We start from the raw sequence: 23,069 nt of genomic DNA on the forward strand, positions 1-23,069 counted from the left end.
CAGGGTTAAAAAAGAACTCTAGTCGATTAAAAAAACACTCTCCAATTGCCATAAAAATCGCTCAAGATCCTTTCCTCTAAACCATACCTCCTCGAACTCACGCATCAGAAACGATCCTCCTACAGATCGGTAACTGGTCCAGACAGCTTGATACCGTTCTCCATCGTCGATCGATCGATCCTCTCCCCGAAGCTCGTCCCCTGGTCCACGTCCCCGTCTATGTCCTCTTCTTCGTCCGCGTTCCCAAAGCCGTCACGTTCATCGTCGTCCTCCTCCTCGTCGTCGGAGGACACGACTCGATCGTTTCCCAGTCCTTGATCGTCATATTACGCGTCTGACTGTCCAGCTGTGTTCCCCGTCTGACAAATCACGGTTCGTTTTCACGTTACAATTTCGTGTCACACGGGTGGCGTCGGCCATTGGGCCGTGTTACCACCCAGACCGCTAGTCGGCCCCAAAACAGGAATCTCTGTAATTGCGGTGTTTTTTAGAAGCGGCGAAAAGCAACAATTTTTTTTCTCAGCTGAAAGCCATGCTGCCGGGCTAGAAGAAACAGAGAAAGGACACAACAACCCAGGCGGTTTCGGTTTTTCCCTGACCCAATAGCGGGGACCTTGTGCTTAAGGGGGGGAAAGGGTTGGAAAGAGGGTTGAATGGGGTTGTGTGCACGGGGTTCATTCAGACACGATAAATCTCGCCAGGAATCGTAGTTTTTCTCTCCGATTTCTACTCGTTCCGTTTCTATCAAGTCATCCCATAAGTAATACCGAAAAGTTTCTTTGATGTTTGCAGAAGGTGAAGTCCAAAACTGTAATTAAAACTATTAATCTCCTACCTGTATATATATCTTTTGTTTTCTTATTTTCTATAACATTTCATCACCTTCTATAACTTCCAGATTCCTTTCCGAAAATGTCAAAGATTCGTATTACTTGTGGGATGACCCTGACACGGTTACGACCGCGAGATGCAGCGCGATCAACTCCTCGTTTGTCCCCTTTCGTACAAGAGAGCGTACAAGGGTAATGTAAATGTACAAAAGAAGCACAGTACGGTACGGATTAATCGTCGGTCCACTCCTTCTGCTTTCTAACCAATCTAGATCATTCTGCTAGAATTTACGAAAGAAAGACTAAACATTTCAGGTATATATTAACAAATTAATACAGTGAAAGCTTTTTCACCCGTCTAGATTGTTGCTTTTCAGTCGACGATGTAATATTACAGCCCAGAAGCTTCTAGTTAAATTGTACACGCGATATTTTGCACAACGTAACGCTAATTTTCAGTGTGTTAAGTACCTTCGAAGTTTATCAGGGGAAATTATTAAAGAAAATTATGAAAATCGTAGTAGACTGATCTCGATAATTCGAACCGTACCGCGGGCAAGCACATCGCGCGACGTTTACAAAAGCATAAAATTAATATAACATCTGACAGTTTATTAAATTGCTGCGTACAAACTCTCGTCGTTAGGGAGGGGTGTGGGGGGGAGGATAGGGTACTGAAACATAATAGAAACAAAGTCTGTTCCTCGTACAATATCGGCAAACGAAGCCATCGTCTTACAGCCTGGCTCTAGGATAATCAAATTTATACGCTGACAATTTGCTTGATGTACACGACGATTTTGTTCACGTTCGTGACAATAAAATGCAACGACAACCGACGGTTCTCTGTCGTCAACGCATTCATCCTCGACGATCTACAAGAAAAAATATACATACACACGTTCCTCAACAGGATACGAATTCGAATTGACAACGGTTTCCAAAGCTACGATCGTCCACGGTTTAAAACTACACGCGAACAATCTACAGAACCCTTGAACTGGCCGTCCTCGCGATCGATTAAAGAAACAAAAAAAAAAAATTATCAGTCGTCTTAATCGTTTTTCTTCTTACAACTAACGAGCAATAGAGAAGCGTTTTGAATACTGTACGTTTTTTTTTATAATGTGATCAGTCAGTTTAACAATCTTATCCTACAGAGAATGGATAAAAAAAAAAAGATTATTCCTCTTCGATAGAACACGATTAAAGGGACGTTTGTTTCGTTGCAAATCGGTATCAAGGAGGGGTTGATTCAACCACCAACGGCACGAGACTAAAAACGAAGAAAATAAAAACAGTGCACGGTTACGCGACAGACGAGCGTGTAGCTTCGATACAAAGGAAGACACGGGAGCCATAATACGCATGCTGGACAAGCCGCGAAGCCATGCCAAACAATACACGGGAACGTGATTTACATTACAGAAAATATACACACACGAATCGCACTAAAAATATATATATATATATATATATATACTTATGTATGTATATATAATCACAACATCGGGATCGGTACGCAAGAAGCTATAAATACTTAAACAATATTATTAAAAGTCATCGATTACTCGACAAAATTAATGGCAACCATTCGTTCGTAAATATTTTCAATTTCATTTTACGAAATTCATTGTCTTCTCCGATTTGCAGCTTCTCACCTTCCGCTCGGAGACAGTAAAAATATACAACTAAAGGGTGCAAGTAGAAGAAGAGTTTGATCGTATGTAGAACCAAGTCAGACCGAACGACTTTACAAAAAAAAAAAAGTTCGTTGGACCGGAGGTTGCCGTTAAAATAGATGCTCTTCTTCTATTTCTTTACACGAACAGAAGCGTCTTAGTAGAGAAGAATGATTTCTATAGATATGGTCCAAGGTTTGGTCGACACTGAGGCTCGAATGGAATCTAAGGAATATCTCCCACTTTCGTTCCTCACCTGTGTTCATATGTATACAATTGCAACAGCCAAGGTGTGTTACCTTTTCCAATTAATTAACGAACAAACGCGGTAAAACAAAACTTCCTGTAAAACATTCTCCAAGACGTCCCCGTGCAAGAGAAACTTTCCCGTGAATCAGAATCAACCAGGAAACGTGGATTGAGACTTTTCGTTCGAATTAATAAATATTCCAATTAATTTATGTGTACACGTATACAGGGTGTCCCACGTAAGTGTCATCACAGAATTTCAAGACTTTCCTTGAACTTTACGAAAAATTATATTAAACAAAAGTTGAACTATATTTAAGTATGCATAACCTTCGTTAGACAAAGTTTCTTTATCTGCAGTTTTTATCGTTGAAATGAATGTTACCTTTTGCTTTTTTAAAAGAAACTGTAGCATATTTTAAACATTTTTCATTAAGACGAATCGTGACAAATCCAACGACTATAAATATGTTGAAAAACAAGAAAGTCAAGAAAAGTTGTACAACATCTTGGTATATCAGAGCAATGCCCTTTTGTTAACTTTTGATACATCATGTGTGTAACATATTTATAGTCGTTGAATTTCTTACCATTCGTACGAATGAAAAATATTTAAAAAATCCCGTTGTGCCATTTACCAATCAAAATGTAACATTCGTATCCCCGAAAAGAATCTAGATAAACAAACTCTGATGTACGAAAGTTGTGCACCCTTAAATTACAGTTCAACTCCAATAAAATTTCTTGTAATGTTCGAGGAAATTTCTGAAATTTCGTGGCTCTATTACGTGGAACACCCTCTACGTATACATATAATATATACATAAAGATGAATGTTGTACAGGATTCCATGGAAGCGTCAGTGTAAACCAAGCCAGTAGGACCAAGCGTGCCGGGAGGCGGGGAGGGGACAGTTCACGGAAGCGTACAACAACGGGGATGAAACCAAGAACGATAGACCTACGTGCTTATTCGACATGTACACGGTAGTAGCCTCTAGCAAGCCCAGTTTTTTTTTTTTTTTTCTGAAGCCCCCATATTGCCGACACACGTGGCTCGCGGTATCCGCCACGGGAGTGGAGGTGGATGGGGGGTGGGGCCACGCGGGTACGTGGCCTAAATGTAGGCGGTGGTGTAGGTAGCGCGTGAAGGTGCTGTCAGGACTCTGGAGGTCAGGATTCCCGTCGAGCAGAGATCTTTCGGCCCGAAGGAGCCACCACCGATCACGGTCACTTCCGGGATCTCGGTGATGGCTCGGCTCGCGGCCTCCTCGTCATCCAAACGATGATCCACGTCCACGCTCACCGTTCTCCGATCGTTCGTCGTGTAACACGCGGCCTCGTTCGTCGTTTTCTCCGTCTCGCTGAAAGACCTCTTCGCAACTGTCTTCTTCTTCTTGGACCTCTTCGAGCTACCCCTCTGACCCCGATGAAAGCCATCGTCCTTGGAACTGGGATTGTTCGTTTCGCTCCTCGAGACTATAACCATCTTCTCTAACGCACTGGACAGAGTCCGATCGTTAGCCTCTAGGTTACTCTCCGTGGAGTCCACTTTATAGTCCACCTCTTTAGCAATATCAGCCGCGATCTCTTCTATCCGTGCGATACGTTCAACGATCTCGTCCATGTGTCCAGCCTCGGTATAATCATCCTCCTGTCCCGTGACCTCTTTTATATCCTCCAACGGAGTCCCCCCTATGGATGTAGAACAACTGGATGCCTCCTCCAAGTTACCATCCGCGTCACTGGTAGCTACAACTGACAACTGACTACTGGACACCGCGATCTGGTCATCGTCCACTGTCCACTCGTTGTTAGAATCGCCTGTTGTCGCACGATGACTGCTCGACTTCTCGGTGACGAAACGTTGCGCCAGAAGATACGGGCCGAATGTTGGGACTGAGGATGAGGCTACCGATGACGATGACGATGACGATGACGACGACGACGACGACGACGGTGGTGGTGGTGGTGGGATCAAGCTACAGGTGTCTGAGAGAGCTGTACGAACGGGCGTGCTGGTCACGTACGGTTTATCGAAGGACACAGGCGTAACCGATCTTGCGTTTACGGACTTAGCCGCGCGTGTCTCGGCCAGTGTCTTCGACGCCCGCGCCTCCTGCAGCTCTCGTCGCAGCGCCAGCGTCTCTTCCTCGAAGGCTGCGATCTCGCGGCCTTCGTTGCTAAGTGCCAACACAAGTCCACCAAGTTTATACAAATTGTACACCTCGCCAGAGACACGTTTAGGGAGGGTGCGGTTGGGTGGCAGGGAGGGAACGTTTCCGGCGCGACGTGTGTATTTTGTGTTTGCGTGCGTATTTGTGTGTATGTGTACAGCGCCGGATCAAGGGAGGGGCTAGGGGGGTCATATAGCCCCAGGCCCCACTTTTTATGGGGGGCCCTTCTAGGCCCTTGATTTCGTTTTGATTAAATGTTATTTAATTTTATTTAGAATATATATATATCAATTTGTTATGATTTATGTATTTTATTGTATGTTTTTTTCTTTTTTTCTCGATTCAACCAAGGGGGCCATAGAAGATTTGATAACCCCAGGCCCCAAATATCTTAATCCAGACCTGTGTGTGTGTATGAGAGAGAGAGGGAGATAGAGAGGATCGTGTGATTTAGAGGTGGATTTTGGAGGGAGGGGGGCTTGTACAAGCCAGAGATGCGTCGATTTTCGAGTTAGATTCGCGACCGATACTGCCGTATTAGAGTGACTACGAAGGCAACTTGTAACTTGTACAGCGGGTAATCGTTTTGTAGGCGTGATGAGATGAATGGTGGAAAGCGGTTCTGAGGCGTCTTTTGTGGATTAATCTGTTAAATTGCGGGACGATCTGGCAGGGAAACGGGCGAATAGTTGGAAGTTTTTGAAGATGTAGTTTCTGGAGTTTGATTTTTCCGGATGCAGAAAGATAGAAGCGAATCGAGGTTGTATACGTCTTCTTCGTAAGATGAAGGATGATTCGTTTGTATTTCATGAAATTGTATGTTAGACAGTGTATACTGTGTGTAGTGTACGGGGTGCGAAGAAGCTGATTTTGAAAATATTAGACCAGATAGGGAATGTACAATGAGGTAAAAAAAAAAAATTATCTCGCGTTTGTTAATGAACGGTGAGATCTACAGAGTGTGGAGTACCGTGGTAGGAGAACCAGTGGGAAGAAAGTAGAGAAATGATAAAGAAGGCACTACAACGCAATTAACGGTATTAACATATTTATACAATTCGTCGATTTAAAATGAAAACTATGTCAAGAATGGAAATTTCGGCTGTGTATTGTCATGTTTAAATATATATGTAATCCCTGTACCTCGGGCATATATTCATCGAGTAAAAATTGTTTACGTTACAACATCGGACACGTTATCCAACGATAAAACGTTCATCGGCTGCTACAGGTAACGAATCGGTACGAAAGTTCATCGGACAAAACGTATCACACTTCTCCCACCTGTGACCACCGGCGATAATCAAACTACAATTTGTGACCTCTACTGTGCCCGGTGCAAGAATATCAGTGCGTCACGAAATCACCCTCAAACACGTGTATACTAAATTTCAACGAGATACCCCGAGTGCCTAAGTTCATTGTACAAACTTCCTACGAACCAGAAACCAAATCCATAAACCTGTCTACTCACTTTGCGTTCAGTTTCAGTGTGGCGACCTCCTCTTCTAATTTTTCGATGCGCCTCTCGCTCTCCTCCTTCTCCTCCATTAATTTCAGAATTTGATTCTGAAACGAGTATAATTAATGGTATGAATATATCGTACGAACGAACTGAATTTTCGTTCAATTTTTCCGAAAATTCCAAACAGAAGGTTAGAAATGTTGGAACACAATTTTCAACATTTTCTTCCATTCGTTAATGCGATGACCAACACGAAAAAATAATTAACGAGAAATATCGAAGATTCCGCTCGGCGAGCTCCGTTTACCATCGCCGGTGGAAAAACCAGGATAAAGATAACAGATAACGGAGACAATAATACACGTCTCGCAGATAAGATGCGCCTTGTTTCGAAAGAAATCAAACAATTTACATAGTAACCCGCAATTTTTCACCAGATAACGATTTTACAACATCGCGTCTTCGTTAACTCTCCGCTCGCTGTGTATACATCGCAATAATCATTCAGTCGCGAAAGGGTGATTCACCCTCTCAGCTACAACTGTTAATCGACAAACCATCCCCTTTCTACATCGTTCAAACGATTGTAAAATATCGAAACTATCTTCTATAATATATATCTCACGATTAAAAGAAACAGACAATAGTAGTCAGAGGGTTGAAAACCCACACTCCTGAGTACTCCTGACTTCATCCCTCTGTTAAAACAAAGGGAAAAAAAAAACAGAATGATCGAAATCACCAAGCTATCAATGTACAACATGGAATTAAGATCCGAATGTCCATAGAAGATAATTTACCATTTACCTACGCCCCACGATTCACCCCTTGAAAACAAGAAATATTCAACAGATCGTGGTCGCGCGAGGACACGAATCCTCGCGTGCATCGCGACGCCTCGAGTGGCTTCCAATCGGGCGTCGTTGTCGTGGTCGTCGCGACGAGTAGGGAAATTTAACATGCACGAGAGTGGATGATGTCCCGATGGTTCAATTACGAGATTGGCAACGCGACGGAGGCAGGCAGGCAGACGACCATGGCGCGCGCGGACGGCCATCGCTTCGGCTGATGAGGCTAATGGATGGTTGAAACCCGAGAAGACCGTGGAAAAAGGGAAAGGAAAGAGGGAAAGGAAAGAGGCCAAGGGAGAGGCCCTGACAGCCGCTAAGTGCCTCACCCCCTCGTCCCTCCCTCCTCGGAACACCGTTTCACCCGGGGAACACTTTTGTCCCCCCCTCCTCGTCCGGTGGGTACACCACCCTTATGTGAAACCTAATCATTTTTGTCCCCGCGTCACGGATATTTCGTATTACGTCTACATTAGGTTCTCAGGTATCAACCGGTTTTATCGGACCTCGACTCCGATATGGGAGGAGCCTGCCTCTCCCCCAATTACGGGATGAAGTCAATTCCGTCGGGTCGATCGTACACCCCAACCCGTGAAAATTGGCTCACTTGGTTAACTGTGTATGTACGGTGAAAATTTTGAAATCTTTTCATGTGTTCTCTGGCTCCTTGAAAAAGTAGATACGTACATATGTTATGTGCGATCACCGAGGAGCTGAACATACACGGACCAAATTGGCTGTGAAAGTCCCTTTTCTAATCAGGGCGAATATTTCCTAAACGACAATCCTAGTGACTAGAAACATTTACTTCCCTCTGAATAGTGAGAATTAAAGTGATTTCGTAAGATCGTTCCTTGATCACAAGGAAGAACTAGTTATCCCCATCTAGCAAATACAGACAGGTCTGTAATGTCTTTCACGATGGCCATGATTCGGTGAATACGGTATTGAATAAGGACTTTGGACAGGTAATAATGTGTTAGGGTATCAACGTTCAACAGACTCCAGGACGGAACGGATCGATGAAAATTCGCGTGCAGACGATAATCGAGGGAGAGAAATTGTAGAAAAAAAGTAAAAAAAAGAGAAGGTAACGGGGGGGAAAGAGCCGAAGATCACCTGGCGGTCCTAATCAAACAGAGCGTACGAATGCTACGCAAACAATATGGTCCATGAGCGCGTCGTGGAAATGCCGAAAGCGTCGGCCAAGGCGGCACATCTCACTGTACCCTAACTGCAAAGTCCAGGCGGGAGAGAAAGAAAGAGAGAGGGGATTCCTAGCTCTCTACCCGCTTTGTTTTCCGTTCCCACGTTATCTACCTTTCCAGTCCAAGCTCTCTATTCGTCTTTGTAACTTCCTTCTGCCTGTATCGACACGCTACATCCGCAATTAACGAAATTTATGTAAATATTAAACAATATGACACGATATAACATGCGAATGTTGTTTGTGTGATTTTAGTTGTGAGACTGGGATGACTGTACATACAGTGAACACCAAAACAGTGTGAGTCATTGGCCTTATATTGGGTTTCTATGACAAACAAGGATCTAAAGACCCTGAATGGTTGGAATTTATTACTTTCGAGGGTGAATCATTACCGCGATAATGAAATTGCAATAGGGGATCGGTCTTTCTTAACTTGCTTATAAGATTTTTCAGTTAACTGCTACTGAATACTCTATGCTTTAAATTTGTTAGCTGAATTAGGGTGAATCGTCCCTATGATAAAAAACAGTGTATTCTCTCTGTTTTGTTACTTAAACGTATATTATATTGTTCATGTAAATAGAAAATAATACATACGCCTAAGTTAGTTACTTCCAACGACCTTTGATTCAATTTCTCCTCCATTATGGACTTCACCTTGATGACCAAACCCTCTTCGCATGTTTTGTTGGCTTGCCGGATTTCTCTGATAAGATCTGAAATAATTAAGGAATTCGTAATCGTTTATCGATGATTCTCGTTACTAATCCGAACGTAGAGGATTTATAAATATTTACCTGATAACATTCCTGGTTGATAATCTGAAGAGGCATTGTATTTACACTGCGCGAACTTTGCCTTCATGCTACCTAACTCGGACTTTGTTTCATTCAATTCTTTAAACAGTTGACTATTGCTTTTCTTTAGTTCTGTCATCTGAAACCAATATAACATACTGTGTAGAACTCTTCAACGATATTTCGCATACACATCTCGGAAAATTTATTATAAATGAAATACAAACCTGCTCAATGAGAGACAGAACAAGTTTATTGCTACGTCCAATCGTTGTAATGGAGCTTCCACTATCAACACTGTCCGAATCTTCGCTTTGAGCGTGAACAGGAGCTTCGGCAGACCCAAGACCAGGATCAGAATACCTCCGATGCTCTGAATTCAGTTCATCACCAGTAATACCATTATTCTTATTAGCAGTAGGTGGTAGACTTGCATAATCTCCATTCTGATAGTTAACAGGCACAGGAGATTCCATTCCATTCTCCTGCAGACTTGTATAACCATTCCCCATAGTATTCATGCCCAAATTCATTGGATGATTCTGATTGCAATGCCTCCTAGGTCTGTTGTGAACGGTCCTCATACCAGAGACTGGTACCGGCTGATACAATCTATACATGGCTGGTAACGAAACAGGTTCCATTGTGTATGTCATTGGCATTTGAGCATAGCCGCACATGCTTGGATCGGAAGTTGTTGCGAAGAGACGTTGTCCATTACTTTGAAAATTCTGTTGCATATTCGACTGCCACAGAACATGCTGATACTCCATGTTAGGTAATACATCACTGTTTTGATTGCTCTGAACACTGTTCATCCAAGGACCAAGTATACTGCTCCTTTTGCTAGACCTTTTCTTGGTCTTCTTAGAATGAGTGGAGACATCCTCGTTATAACTTGATCTTGATGCATCCAACCTACCAAAAAAACAAATTCTTTGAATATAGAAGTGGTCCAATGTTAAAAGGTTTCTATCGTGTCAATGGAAAAAGAGTAGAGGAATGAGCCTAAACTCTGAATCTTAGTATAGACGTCACTGACACAAACCTTTTATTCTGAGAAAAATTTACTATTTGTTACTATTTAAATTTATATATGAATCGCTATTACGTACACTAGAACCTTTTTTTTTTCACATTCTTGCTGCCTGACTATTTTTATTTCTCGTTATATATGAAAGATATTTGTGATCTTACCTTTTGTCCATTTTTAAAAACTGTCTACTCCGTGTCAGAGGTTAGTCGCGGATGAACCCCCGAACTGTCCGTGACATGGAGACTCTACGAAGTACCGAGCTACGAGAGTGTTCAGGCCAGAATAATTGTCTTGCAGTTTCGCACAATCTCACGCTAACAACTTACGCTAGGGCACGAGTTGCAGTAATAGTAGATCCAAACGGTAAACACTTAGTCTGACTCTATTCAGAATCGGTCGTTATCACTTTGCGGCTGATTGGCCGAATGAGTCCCTACCATTCCTTGAACGTTAAGCATGATTATATTTGTTCAATGACACTTTACAGATTCCTCTTCTGAAAATTCATGCCTAGACTGCAAATTTTATGCACTTTTAGCATACACGATTGTTCAAAGTTCAGTATTAAAAATTAAGGTTTTCTTTTATTTGGAATCTGATGGAATCTTTAATAATCCAATAACTAAATTCCTGTTTGATTATAGTATCTATAAATTACTCCATGAAACCGTATACTTGTAATACATAACTGTATATACAGGTCCAAACATTCATTGTAAACTCCTGTTATTCAATGTATATATCGAAACTATTGTCATTGAAAGTTTTTTATTAACAAAGTATTCTTCGAATCTTTTTTACAAGTATATAGCGCTTGATAACGCGCCCATGATACGTGATTGAATAATCACTCCTGTTGCTATAATGCTCTGAATTTTCTCAGGACAAATTTATTATACTGTTTCGTTCGAGTAAATTTGTACTGATTGTTACATAATATTATTTGGAACAAATAAGTCCCAATCACGACAGATCAGTCGTACTCAAAAAATTCTGTCCATATATGTTCAATTCGCTATTTCAATATCAAGGAGAAAGTGAAAGAATAGTACAGACTGTTGTTATATTACTTTAGAACGGTACACGGAAGTATCAAGAATTTCATTTTGTTCTACTTGTGCATATTCATTCAAATATCGTTTGTGTCATTAAGAGGCGCTCGACGCAGGCGCCACGCTTTTTCTTCCAAGCCTCCAAGTGACGTGGCCTCAATGACGGCACGAGTTGTGCTGTTAACGTGAGTCCGTATCGTTTTGATTCATTTATAAAACAATGTTACAATTATGAGAACCTGATCGCACGAGTTACTCCTCATCGTTTCGATAACGTAATCAAGGATTCACGATAATCGTCGAAACGCCCAGGTAGGTGCTAACCTATAACCCCCTATCACATCTTAACACTTGTCACATATTTAAAAACATTATGTACAATGTACACCAAGTACCCTACGAATCTGATGCTGTATGGTTTTTGGTGATTGTAGCAACATGACCACATATGAGGATTTCATTCAGCAAAATGAAGACCGTGATGGTGTGCGTTTCACCTGGAATGTTTGGCCCTCCTCTCGTATTGATGCTACTAGATTAGTTGTACCCTTGGGAACATTGTACCAGCCTATTAAAGAAAGACCAGACCTTCCACCTATACAGTATGATCCTGTTCTTTGTACAAGGTCTACTTGCAGAGCAATCTTGAATCCACTGTGCCAAGTGGATTACAGGGCTAAATTATGGGTGTGCAATCTGTGCTTTCAGAGGAATCCTGTAAGTATATAAATCTTTTGATAGCAGAGTTAAATAAGAATGATTAATAAACATCTGCTTTTTGTTTGTTTAATATTTTCAGTTCCCTCCACAATATGCTGCCATTTCAGAGCAACACCAACCTGCTGAACTCATTTCAACATTTTCAACAATTGAATATACCATAATGGTAATAAGAGTTCATTTGTCTACAGTAGCACTGATTTAAAATAACAGAGTTAATATTGGCAGATTGCTTAGTAATATATTCGTTTATTATTTTTATTCAGAGAGCACAATGTTTGCCACCTATTTTCTTATTAGTTGTGGATACATGTATGGATGATGAAGAATTGAGTTCTCTGAAAGATTCCCTTCAGATGTCACTCTCGTTACTTCCACCTAATGCTCTGATTGGTCTCATTACATTTGGAAGAATGGTTCAGGTCCATGAACTGGGTTGTGAAGGATGTAGTAAAAGTTATGTTTTTCGTGGTACTAAAGACTTGCAGCCAAAGCAAGTTCAAGACATGCTAGGTACGTTCTGGCTAGTTAAGATCATAGAGCACATATTCATTCCTGTGTGTTGTAGGCATAGGTCGACCAATACCAGGACAGAATCCAAATCAGCAAAGAGGACCAGGGGGACAGCCACTTCCACCGGCGAATCGTTTCTTACAGCCTGTACATAAGTGTGACATGAGTTTAACAGATCTCTTAGGAGAATTACAACGTGATCCATGGCCTGTGGGCCCGGGAAGACGCCCATTAAGATCAACTGGTGTTGCTTTGGCTGTTGCCACTGGTCTTTTAGAAGCTAGTTACGCTAATACGGGAGCTAGGTGTGTGTCATACGCGTAAATGTGATCTTTAAATGCTTCCGGAATCAAATAATATGCGATACTTCTTACAGAATAATGCTGTTCGTTGGTGGACCTTGTTCCCAAGGATCTGGTCAAGTTGTAACGGACGATTTGAAACAACCCATTAGATCACACCACGATATTCACAAGGATAATGCGAAGCACATGAAGAAGGCAACGAAACATTACGATTCCCTTGCATCACGAGCTGCAACGAACGGGCATATTATAGATATCTACTCCTGTGCTCTTGATCAAACTGGACTGCTCGAAATGAGGCAGTGTTGCAATTCGACCGGCGGTCACATGGTGATGGGAGACTCTTTCAATTCCTCATTGTTCAAACAAACGTTCCAGCGCGTATTTGCGAAAGACAGTCAAGGAGACTTGAAGATGGCATTTAACGCGACGTTAGAAGTTAAGACTACCCGAGAAATCAAAGTGTCTGGAGCGATCGGACCTTGCGTTTCTTTAGGTGTGAAGGGGGCGAGCGTAGGAGAGCAAGAAGTAGGATTAGGTGGCACATGTCAATGGAAATTCTGTTCCCTCACACCATCCACAACTACAGCATTATTCTTTGAAGTTGTTAATCAACACACTGCACCGATTCCACATGGGGGGAGGGGCTGCATACAGTTTATCACGCAGTATCAACACAGTAGCGGTCAACGAAGAATCAGAGTGACCACAATCGCTAGAAAGTGAGTTATAACAATTAAACAAATAGTGGATTCGATTTTAAGATGTGTCTAATTATAGTTGGGCAGATGCATCGACATCCTTGCATCATATAAGTGCTGGATTTGATCAGGAAGCGGCTGCTGTCCTCATGTCGCGTTTAGCAGTCTTTAGAGCAGAAAGCGACGACGGGCAGGATGTCTTAAGATGGGTCGACCGTATGCTCATTAGATTAGTTAGTAGTCTCTATTTAATTCATTAATATCTTGAGAACAGCATGAATTGTAAATTCAAGTGTTGCCTTTATAGTGTCAGAAATTCGGAGAATACGCGAAGGATGATCCGAACAGCTTCAGACTCGCAGAAAACTTTTCATTGTATCCTCAGTTCATGTATCATCTTCGTAGATCACAGTTCATACAAGTGTTCAACAATTCCCCCGATGAAACCAGTTTTTACAGGTAAACTGAGTGTTACGTAGATGACATCAGCTGACTCTCAATGTGTCAGGAAAGCCGATCGATCTTACTTTGAATTGAAATGTTACAGACACATGCTCGTTAGAGAGGACTTAACCAATTCTTTGATAATGGTGCAACCAATTTTGTATAGCTATGGATTCAGTGGCCCTCCAGAGCCAGTTTTATTAGACACTTCGTCTATACAACCGGATAGGATCTTGTTGATGGATACTTTCTTCCAAATACTTATATTCCACGGCGAGGTAATTCAGTATTAGTTGCCGTGCAATAAAATGCAATGAGAAACTTGATTGCAACGATCTGTTTGTTACAGACGATTGCACAGTGGCGTCAACTGAAGTACCAGGACTTACCAGAATATGAAAACTTCCGGCAATTATTAGCGGCACCTGTTGATGATGCCGCAGAGATATTAGCCGGAAGATTCCCGGCACCTAGGTATATCGATACTGAACAGGGCGGTTCACAGGCGAGGTTCTTATTAAGCAAAGTGAATCCCAGTCAAACTCACAATAATATGTACGCCTATGGAGCGGTAAGTAGTTTCCCTTGATTATAGATTGCCTCAGTCACATATGACATTACATATGCCTCATCTATCACACCGTTTTATTTAATATTCGATATTAATTATATACCACAATCGTCAAGTGTCAATCATAGTAACTAATGTCTTTTTATGTGACCGTGATCCTGTTACCAGGGGATGCCGATACCCAATGGGGTGTGTTATTCATTCATTTGATAATTACTTTTTTTTAACTTCTTTTTTCATATTCGCTTTCAATTGCTTTGGTAATGGAGCAACCCGGGGCAACGTTTCTAAATATATTTGTTTTTCATTGCAGCGTCATAATAAAATATTTATTGTCACAATATTCTTTAACAGCTAACTGCTCCTAACATATATAAGTCCATAATATTTCACAGCTATTCTGTACAGCAATATTTTATCTAGTATTTTACAACAATGTTACTACTTGAACACCTTGATCTATCTGTTAACATGACCTGTCATTATCAAACACGCATAAAATTAACTACACTATTTAACATTTTTGTACATATAGTTAGGATTCACTGGTGGTTGGTTCCAAAACATTTTTCGTTTAATATGTATATTATTGTAATTTGTGGTCTGGGAATAGATTTGTCAGCTTTTCTTTTTGATTTCAATCTTTGTAGATTGCTGATTGTAATATGATATTTGTGTTAATTTAGGAGAGCGGAGCACCTGTGTTAACTGACGACGTTAGTTTACAAGTATTCATGGAACATTTGAAAAAGTTGGCCGTTTCGTCTACAGCTTAAGATACAAATAAGGAAGGTAAATGTTGCGTGGTCATTTTTTTTTAAATAAAATTTAGAAACATCTTAGGCTTTGCGATGAGGTACTCAGTTACAATCTATCGATAAGGATTCTTTAGGCGCGGTAAGAATTTATACATACAGAAGAGTAATTACGCGATTATAATGGAGATATATGATTTCATTTAAAAGAAAAAAATAATTCCTCAATGACTATTTTTTCCAAAAGTCGAGGTACGACTTGTGTACAAATAAAGTACATAGTATTAATGTAATGCATATTTTAAATATCCCATATCGTCGGTTTTTAAATATGTCTAATCGATAGACTAACTTATTTTCCAACGATATACTATGAATAATGTAATAAGGCATGTAAACAAACTGTGTATTAGACATTGTCAACCATAGGTTGTCAAAACCTGTAGCAATTACCGAATTTATATACCGTAAATTATAACAACCATACACAAGCATATAATTTTTTTATTAATTAAAATTATACCCGTTTTCATAGGAATTTAAAGTCGAAATACATCAATGATTATTAGACATTCTTTAACTATACTTCTATGTAAAGTATATAAGGTTCTATACACAAGGAAAGAATCAGCATTTGTTTTCATTGTTATTAATCTATAAATTTTAATACATCCTTTCAACTCATCACCAAATTGTGCATTATTATAAGAAACAACAAAATAAATTAGCTAAGAAATCTTATAGACATTTTTTGTTCCACATCTGTTCGTTCTAGTGCTTTAGAGAACTCTTTAAATGATATCATTCCATCACCATTTTCATCAGCTTCTACTATAGTTCTTTCTGCAATACTAGTTAATTGTTCCTCGCTACAATAAAAATATACCAATTATTTAACAATAATTAATCAATAATGTTAAGGGATTAAAATGATATTGTACCTAATATTTGCTCCAACCATCATATGTAAAATAGCCAAAAGTTCATCTTTCGATATTAAGTCGTCATTGTCCAAATCATACATTTTAAAGGCAACTAGAAGAAGAAACCACAAAAAGATAATATAGAATTGCTTATATAGATGCTATAGAGATATAGCGTAATCGTAAAATCAGTCGAGCGGTAAAGTAAACATGTTTCGGGTATCGGAACATGCGAACTGACAGAAATATATGAGTGATTGTGGGGTATGTGGGAAGAACAGCTGTTCAATATATTGAAGCAAAAATTCCAAATATTTTAACGAGTAATTAATATATGCAGTTTTTCTACTTGCAAACAAAATACTGTTAGTCATAAATTGTCACTCTTTTATCGTGTAGAACCCTACAACAGAATCCAGGGCACATGCTTGGAAGCGATGGCATCGATTAGTGCGGTTGGTCGAAGCGTTAGTTTACAACCATGGTAAATCTCTGCGAGAACTATATTCTATAATACCAATAAGCTAATATTAAACTTACACTTCAGCTTCTGTTGCCTAGAATTTAACCTGTTAGGGCTGTTTTTCTTGATAGGCCTAAAATGAGCAAGAACTTGCATGAATTGTAGAAAATTTACTCTGTCATTTCCACTTTCCTCGAAGAAAGCATTCACAATTCTGTCACCCAGAGGATTTATTGCTAATTCAGGAATTCTGAGAAAGTCCTCACGACTTAATGTGCCACAATCTCCACGGTCCAAACTAGTGAAGCGACTATACAGACGTTCAATTTGGTTTGGAGTGACTGTAATTACATTAAATAACAACTTGTTTATAATACTTCTAACATGTACAAAATAAAATATACGTCAGTAATCCCTTAAAACATGAAACGAACTTCTGTCAAAGTTCCATGTTTGTTTATTAATAAAAAAACTTACAACCAGTGGCTTCCTGAATCTGGGCTATTTCCTCTTCCCGTAAAAGCAGACTGGATCTATTACCCATCTTTTTTCTTCAAGTGGCAAGTGAACAATTTCACAACAGGTTAATCCTTCCTTCGATACTCTTATCGCGTTGTATGGTTCCTAGTTTGTAGTCACTTCCTTGGGTTAAAGTACATGGTCCAAAAACGAGAATCTGACAGATGACACGGTTAATCACAAGTCAAGGCAATTGATAATGATTGATAAAAAGAAACCTTATGATTTGTACATAGCCTATTGTAGCATTCAATACCATTGTGAAAGATCTTTAACAAATGGTAAATGTCACTCACTCATGCACAGTGTGAACGAGACACGAAATACAATATACGAGACGCGAAATATAATACAAGTGGGATGCGACGCGACCGTCAGGGGTTCTATGACCCCACTATGTCACCACACGAGGTCTCTAGCGCCACCTGTGGGGGTTCTATGACCTCACTATCTCACCACATGGAGTCTCTGGGGGTTGTATGGCCCCACGTTCTCACCACACGGGGTCTCTGATAACACTGCGCCGAACACGGATAGCATGAATCGAATCATAGTATTTCTATAAATTTAACAATTGCCTTAAGTACTACCACCGACTAGGTATAGGATAGACCTATCATCTTATGGAACTTCGTGTCTCATGTTCTGAAATACCGATAGTGTAAAAAGTCAGGGATTTTCTGCTGCCCTCTACGTTATGAGAACGGTGAATTTGTGAACTACGTTAAATCTAAGAAGGGACCAACGTAGCCCTATGAACGTGGGACAGAAAAAAGCATTGGATGATAGGTCTATTCTATACCTAGTCGGTGGTACTACTTATTTATCGGGTAAATTTTTTCCCCTTTTTCCTCCACCCTTTGCGCTTTTTCCACCGCCCTCTGCGATGTGGGAGCAAGAAAGAGTTACTCCGGCGCTACTTCTGTCCTTCGGTCTCAACTTCAGCCCTACCATAAGCCCTGCAGTCTATTATACATATATGCTAATGGGCAGCATAAGCATAGACATAGAACCACTTAGATTTAAAAAGAGATGCCAACTCCATCGAAAGCTATCTACCTCTTTCTAAAGTTGAGTCGTCCGTTTCAGGCTGACGCGCTGTCTATATTTTTATATCCTATGGTAAGAGAATCCGATACTGTCCCGTGATAGAAATCGTTTACGATCGGTTGGCAAGCCTCGATGACAATTACCTACTTCGAAATCGAACGGGGCGCTTGAACAACGAATACAGCCCTGGTTTTCTGGAAATCGTCAGCAGTCCGGGGCCATTAAACGCATTATATGTATCTTGCAATTTGATCCTGCAGCGCTCGGTTCGCCGATCGGAGAGTAATTTACGCGAATTCCTGGGCATCCGGGTCTCTGCAGGTGGGCCTCCTGGGTTTCTTCTCGCGTCTGATGCCCCCGGTGTCACAGCGATTACTGCACCGTTTCGTCACTAGCACAGCACTCCGGGGCCCGGACCGAACACCTGGGAAAGACAGTTCTCACTCTAACACTGTTACGCTGATTTTAACTACGTACGTAAACACCTTCTGACACTTTCATTCCGATTCTCTTAAGAGATACTATGTAAATAATCTTTTTGTGGATTGTTACTCGGAAAAAGGAACTCCATTTGAACACTGTCAACTATCCTTCCCTTTTTAACTCCAACTTCTTATTTATTTAATTTGTGATCTATCAATATTATCAAGAATGTACTTTAAATAGTGGAATGCTAATTATATCCTTTGTTATAATTTTACTTCTAGGACGTAAATGTACGTGAGTTTATAAAAGGTAATGCAGGGCATAATGCCGGTTAAAACAAAGTCCCGTGTTCCTGAAAATATGGGTATCACAGGAGGACTGGTAGATGCCAGGGACAAACAAGTATTAAAAGATGCTGTGGAAGCTGTTGTTAATAGCTTTGCTAAGCATACTCAAGGCTATGGAAGAGGTATGACAATCTCTTTATTTGATATCTATATATACATATATATATATATGTGACCTAAGAATTTTATTTGTCTTCTTTGTAGTGAATGTGGTGGAAGCTCTACAAGAGTTCTGGCAGATGAAACAAAGCAGAGGAACAGAACTCAGGAATGGAGCTTTAGTTATTTATGAATCTGTACCTGGTACCAGTCCACCTTACGTTTGTTACGTGACCCTTCCTGGAGGATCTTGTTTTGGTAGCTTTCAGAATTGCCCAACCAAGGCAGAAGCTCGTAGATCAGCAGCAAAAATTGCTTTAATGAATTCTGTTTTCAATGAGCATCCAGCAAGGAAGATAACAGATGATTTTATAGAAAAGGCTGTTGCTGAAGCAAGAGCCAGCTTTGCCAAACCTTCTACAACATCTAATGGAGTTGTTAATCAAGCGCAAGTATGTAATTTATTTGTTGGAGCATTGTGCTATTAGTAAAATAGAGAGAGAATTTTAAACTGTTCTTGTTTGTAGGGAAGTGGAGATGAGAAGGAAGATCCAAATACGGGTATAGGTGCATTTCGTTTTATGTTAGAATGCAATCGTGGGAGAACAATGTTAGAATTTCAAGAGTTAATGACAGTCTTTCAATTACTTCATTGGAATGGTTCACTGAAGGCTATGAGGGAAAGACAATGTAGCAGACAAGAAGTAGTCGCTCATTACAGTCATCGTGCTTTGGACGATGATATGCGTAGTCAAATGGCATTAGATTGGGTGGCAAGAGAGCACGAAAGCGGCGGTGGCGTTGTCGCTATGGAATTGGCGTTAGCTGAAAGAGAACTTGAAGCAGCGCGTTTAGCCGGAAGGGAGCTTAGATTTCCTAAAGAGAAAAAAGATATATTGATGCTTGCACATGCTCAAGTGTGTCCTCAGTAATTTTAATAGAGAAATCACACGGTTTAAAAGCATATACGAAGCTGGTATTTCAAAAGCTGGTATTAGGGGAATATATGTTTTTCATTGACATAGAATGTCGCTATACTGTGAAGCGCTTTATCGTTGTCCAGCATCGATACACGTAAACAATTCCGTCCTTTTTATGAGAAGTATTTTCGGTGATAATAGACTGTTAATGGGATTATAAAACACCACGTATTTTTAAGAATATTTTAAGCGAACAACTGCCAATTATTAAATCAAAATTATTCATAATTTGTACATACATACGTTTTGATACAAAATCTCGTCTTCCATTACTATTTTACGCAGTCTTTCTTATAATCATAGCATTACGTATTCTTATCATATAACGAATAAATGCTTGGTGATATATTGTGCTTGCCTGAGGAATAATATCAAAGTGATTTGAATAGTTGCATCACATACAAAGTCATCATTATATACTTTATGTGCGCATAAAGTTTACGAAATATGGCCGCAACAACTGCAATGGAGTGCAGTTACATATACGATATAGATTGTAATTGTTTTAAAAATAGTTTATTACTATTTTTAAATATTGATAAATACATGTTTTAATAAAATTTCGTAATTTCAAATAAGACTTTTTTCTCAATCCTAACATCAGGGTTGTATGGTAGCCTCAAGAGAAATCTCAGGCATTTTTGCCCTTTCTTCTTCCTCTTGCATAGGGTGAGCTAATACTTTGTCAATTATTCCAAATTCCTTTGCTTGATCAGGACTCATAAAATTATCCCTTTCCATAGTACGTTCTACAAGTAATGGTGTGTTAAATAAGTCTATCCCAGCATAGTTTAGTAAGTTTAGGTACCTATTTTTTCCAGATCCATGCCTGTGTGTTTGACATACAAATTGTTTATTTGTTTTTTAAGCTTCAGAATTTCTAGAGCCTGTATTTGTATGTCTGTAGCCTGACCAGACACTCCTCCTGAGGGCTGATGTGTCATAATTCTAGCATTTGGTAAAGAATGACGCATACCCTTTGCTCCTGCAGCTAATAATAAACTTGCCATTGAACATGCCTGTCCTACACACCATGTTGCAACAGGAGGAAGAACATATTGCATGGTATCATATATGCCGAGACCTGCAGTTACACTGCCTCCAGGTGAATTAATGTACATGTGGATTGGGTTTTTACTACTTTCTGACTGAAGGAATAACAGTTGAGCAATTACTACAGAAGACACACTATCTGTGATCTACAAAACAAAACAATTTTTTGATTTACAAAACCATAGAAATATGTTCTCAGATTATAATATATTTTACTATTTTCTATATGCTTAAATAATGATATAAGTTAACATAATTGAGAATATACCGGGCCCATTAAACAAATGATCCTTTCTTTTAAGAGACGTGAATAAATATCATATGCACGTTCACCTCTTCCACTTTGTTCTACTACAACAGGTACAAAATTTAGGTACCGATTACTTATCTTCTGAGCAGGAACCTGTTCAAACATATTTTATGTTAATGATTTTAATAATGAACAAGTTATGAGACTTTGTAATAAGAAACAATTTCTTAATAGATATTTAAAATATAAACATGCATTACTTTTTTTACTCTATATGTTGTACTTACAGGAATTTGTAACAAACAGTTTATCCTCCGTAATAGCATTTTAAAAGTTTAATGACTGTAACTTGCATAAATCGCGAACACGTATTAGTCCGGTACAACAGTTAACATAACAAATTGATGTGCAAGTATAATCAGGACCACTTTAAGAGAGAAATAAGGAATAAAGCATAACCTAAACAAAAAAATTAATTATCACACTGTTGGTCGAATGATAACAACAAAAAGGTTTGCGATGATACGTCAGTGACAAGTGTATCATAATTATAAACTAAATCGTGGAATACAGTTTATATACTGTCTTGATATATTCAATGCTTTGTAGGTTAATTGTTTATATCTTTTAAACTATTCTTTTCTTTGTTTACGGTATTATTCAGTATACTTTATTTTCTATGTAAATCTTTCTACTCAAATATATCGAAATACTCAACTATATACAAAAAATTCTTTATCAAACGCTTGTTAGAAACTAACTTGTTTTAAGTGTGACGTAAATAGTACAGTTATTTATACAACGTGTTACATTCATTTAAGTTATACAAATCGTCTTGAAACTAATTCGTTAATTTCGCAATACTCAATATTACAGGAAGACGTAACTTAAGTTACTAGTCCTTTTAAGCGTTTATAAGTGTGTGTATTTACGTGTGAACGGAGCTTTAATGCTTCGTGAGTCCTACGAGAAATTTTGATTAATCACGGATTTAATTGAATAGTGATAATTTAATAAACTATATTGCTTAAATTTTACACAACTAATACATTTTTGTGGATCCAAGTACTATCAACATTTAACAGTCAGTGACATTAATTTTAAGTTACTTGAGTTAATTTAACCTTACATCCTTCTAATTTAAATAAGTATCTTGTATGCATTGAAATTGGTAACAATTTGATTGACTTTATTTGTATTAACGGTGTATAAATTTATTTACAGGAACAATGAGTAAATCTGTATTATTCAAAACCATGTGTCAAACTATAAATTCTATTGTTCCAAAAATATTTCCAGTGGAACCATTAATAAACATTACAAATCGTACAATGCATCATATGAGCTCTAAACAATGTCTAAGCAATCCATCAAATATGTATAGTAACAATATTAGTTCAAAGACTCTACTTCAAACAATTGTACCCATGTACAATATCACTTGCAACATGAAAACCAAAACCGTTCTACACCGACGATGTAAATATTGTGTTTTGCACTGGAAGGAAGGAGTTAAGTACGTGAAATGTAAGGTATCTCCTAGACACAACCAAGTGCAAAGGATGAAACAACCACGTAATACTTGGATATTAACATTTGCTTCAC

General features: G+C 39.3%; 5 protein-coding genes across 7 annotated transcripts; 2 read left to right on the top strand and 3 right to left on the bottom strand.

Moving 5' to 3' along the window:
* Window positions 1-293: 293 nt before the first annotated feature.
* Window positions 294-10,685, bottom strand: LOC107191818 (serine-rich adhesin for platelets). 2 transcript variants are annotated; one of them, XR_001516285.1, is made up of 7 exons: window positions 10,455-10,685; window positions 9,485-10,175; window positions 9,258-9,396; window positions 9,058-9,176; window positions 6,412-6,506; window positions 3,726-4,943; window positions 294-359 (listed from the first exon to the last, which is right to left on the bottom strand). XR_001516285.1 is itself a non-coding variant. In XM_015580937.1 (6 exons), the coding sequence occupies exons 1-6, from the start codon at window positions 10,463-10,465 to the stop codon at window positions 3,878-3,880; spliced, it is 2,121 nt and encodes a 706-aa protein (XP_015436423.1). In that variant the 5' UTR covers window positions 10,466-10,685; the 3' UTR covers window positions 3,343-3,877. The 2 variants fall into 2 exon arrangements, 1 of the variants encoding a protein (XP_015436423.1); XM_015580937.1 differs by lacking the exon at window positions 294-359 and having other exon boundaries at window positions 3,343-4,943.
* A 788-nt stretch (window positions 10,686-11,473) lies between these two features.
* Window positions 11,474-16,699, top strand: LOC107191819 (protein transport protein Sec23A). 2 transcript variants are annotated; one of them, XM_015580940.1, is made up of 12 exons: window positions 11,474-11,657; window positions 11,780-12,062; window positions 12,145-12,231; window positions 12,332-12,578; window positions 12,634-12,883; window positions 12,955-13,605; window positions 13,664-13,817; window positions 13,892-14,043; window positions 14,132-14,306; window positions 14,378-14,599; window positions 14,768-14,788; window positions 15,286-15,525. In XM_015580940.1, the coding sequence occupies exons 2-12, from the start codon at window positions 11,784-11,786 to the stop codon at window positions 15,373-15,375; spliced, it is 2,328 nt and encodes a 775-aa protein (XP_015436426.1). In that variant the 5' UTR covers window positions 11,474-11,657; window positions 11,780-11,783; the 3' UTR covers window positions 15,376-15,525. The 2 variants fall into 2 exon arrangements, with proteins under 2 accessions (XP_015436426.1, XP_015436424.1); XM_015580938.1 differs by lacking the exons at window positions 11,474-11,657; window positions 11,780-12,062; window positions 12,145-12,231 and adding an exon at window positions 16,677-16,699 and having other exon boundaries at window positions 12,422-12,578; window positions 15,286-15,391.
* On the bottom strand, window positions 16,016-17,550 carry LOC107191820 (calcineurin B homologous protein 1). Its single transcript, XM_015580941.1, has 4 exons — window positions 17,218-17,550; window positions 16,818-17,081; window positions 16,296-16,389; window positions 16,016-16,223 (listed from the first exon to the last, which is right to left on the bottom strand). Exons 1-4 carry the CDS (start codon window positions 17,282-17,284, stop codon window positions 16,079-16,081), a joined length of 570 nt encoding a protein of 189 aa, XP_015436427.1. The 5' UTR covers window positions 17,285-17,550; the 3' UTR covers window positions 16,016-16,078.
* Window positions 17,551-18,706: 1,156 nt separating this feature from the next.
* LOC107191689 (LIX1-like protein) lies at window positions 18,707-20,350 on the top strand. Its single transcript, XM_015580787.1, has 4 exons — window positions 18,707-18,782; window positions 19,017-19,204; window positions 19,287-19,633; window positions 19,709-20,350. The coding sequence occupies exons 2-4, from the start codon at window positions 19,048-19,050 to the stop codon at window positions 20,111-20,113; spliced, it is 909 nt and encodes a 302-aa protein (XP_015436273.1). The 5' UTR covers window positions 18,707-18,782; window positions 19,017-19,047; the 3' UTR covers window positions 20,114-20,350.
* Window positions 20,351-20,419: 69 nt separating this feature from the next.
* Window positions 20,420-21,861, bottom strand: LOC107191696 (ATP-dependent Clp protease proteolytic subunit). The gene is made up of 4 exons (XM_015580795.1): window positions 21,752-21,861; window positions 21,483-21,617; window positions 20,970-21,360; window positions 20,420-20,910 (listed from the first exon to the last, which is right to left on the bottom strand). The coding sequence occupies exons 1-4, from the start codon at window positions 21,788-21,790 to the stop codon at window positions 20,762-20,764; spliced, it is 714 nt and encodes a 237-aa protein (XP_015436281.1). The 5' UTR covers window positions 21,791-21,861; the 3' UTR covers window positions 20,420-20,761.
* Between the last annotated feature and the right edge of the window lie 1,208 nt (window positions 21,862-23,069).

Source organism: Dufourea novaeangliae, unplaced genomic scaffold (genome assembly GCF_001272555.1).
Source record: "Dufourea novaeangliae isolate 0120121106 unplaced genomic scaffold, ASM127255v1 scaffold228, whole genome shotgun sequence".
Lineage (NCBI taxonomy): Eukaryota > Metazoa > Arthropoda > Insecta > Hymenoptera > Halictidae > Dufourea > Dufourea novaeangliae.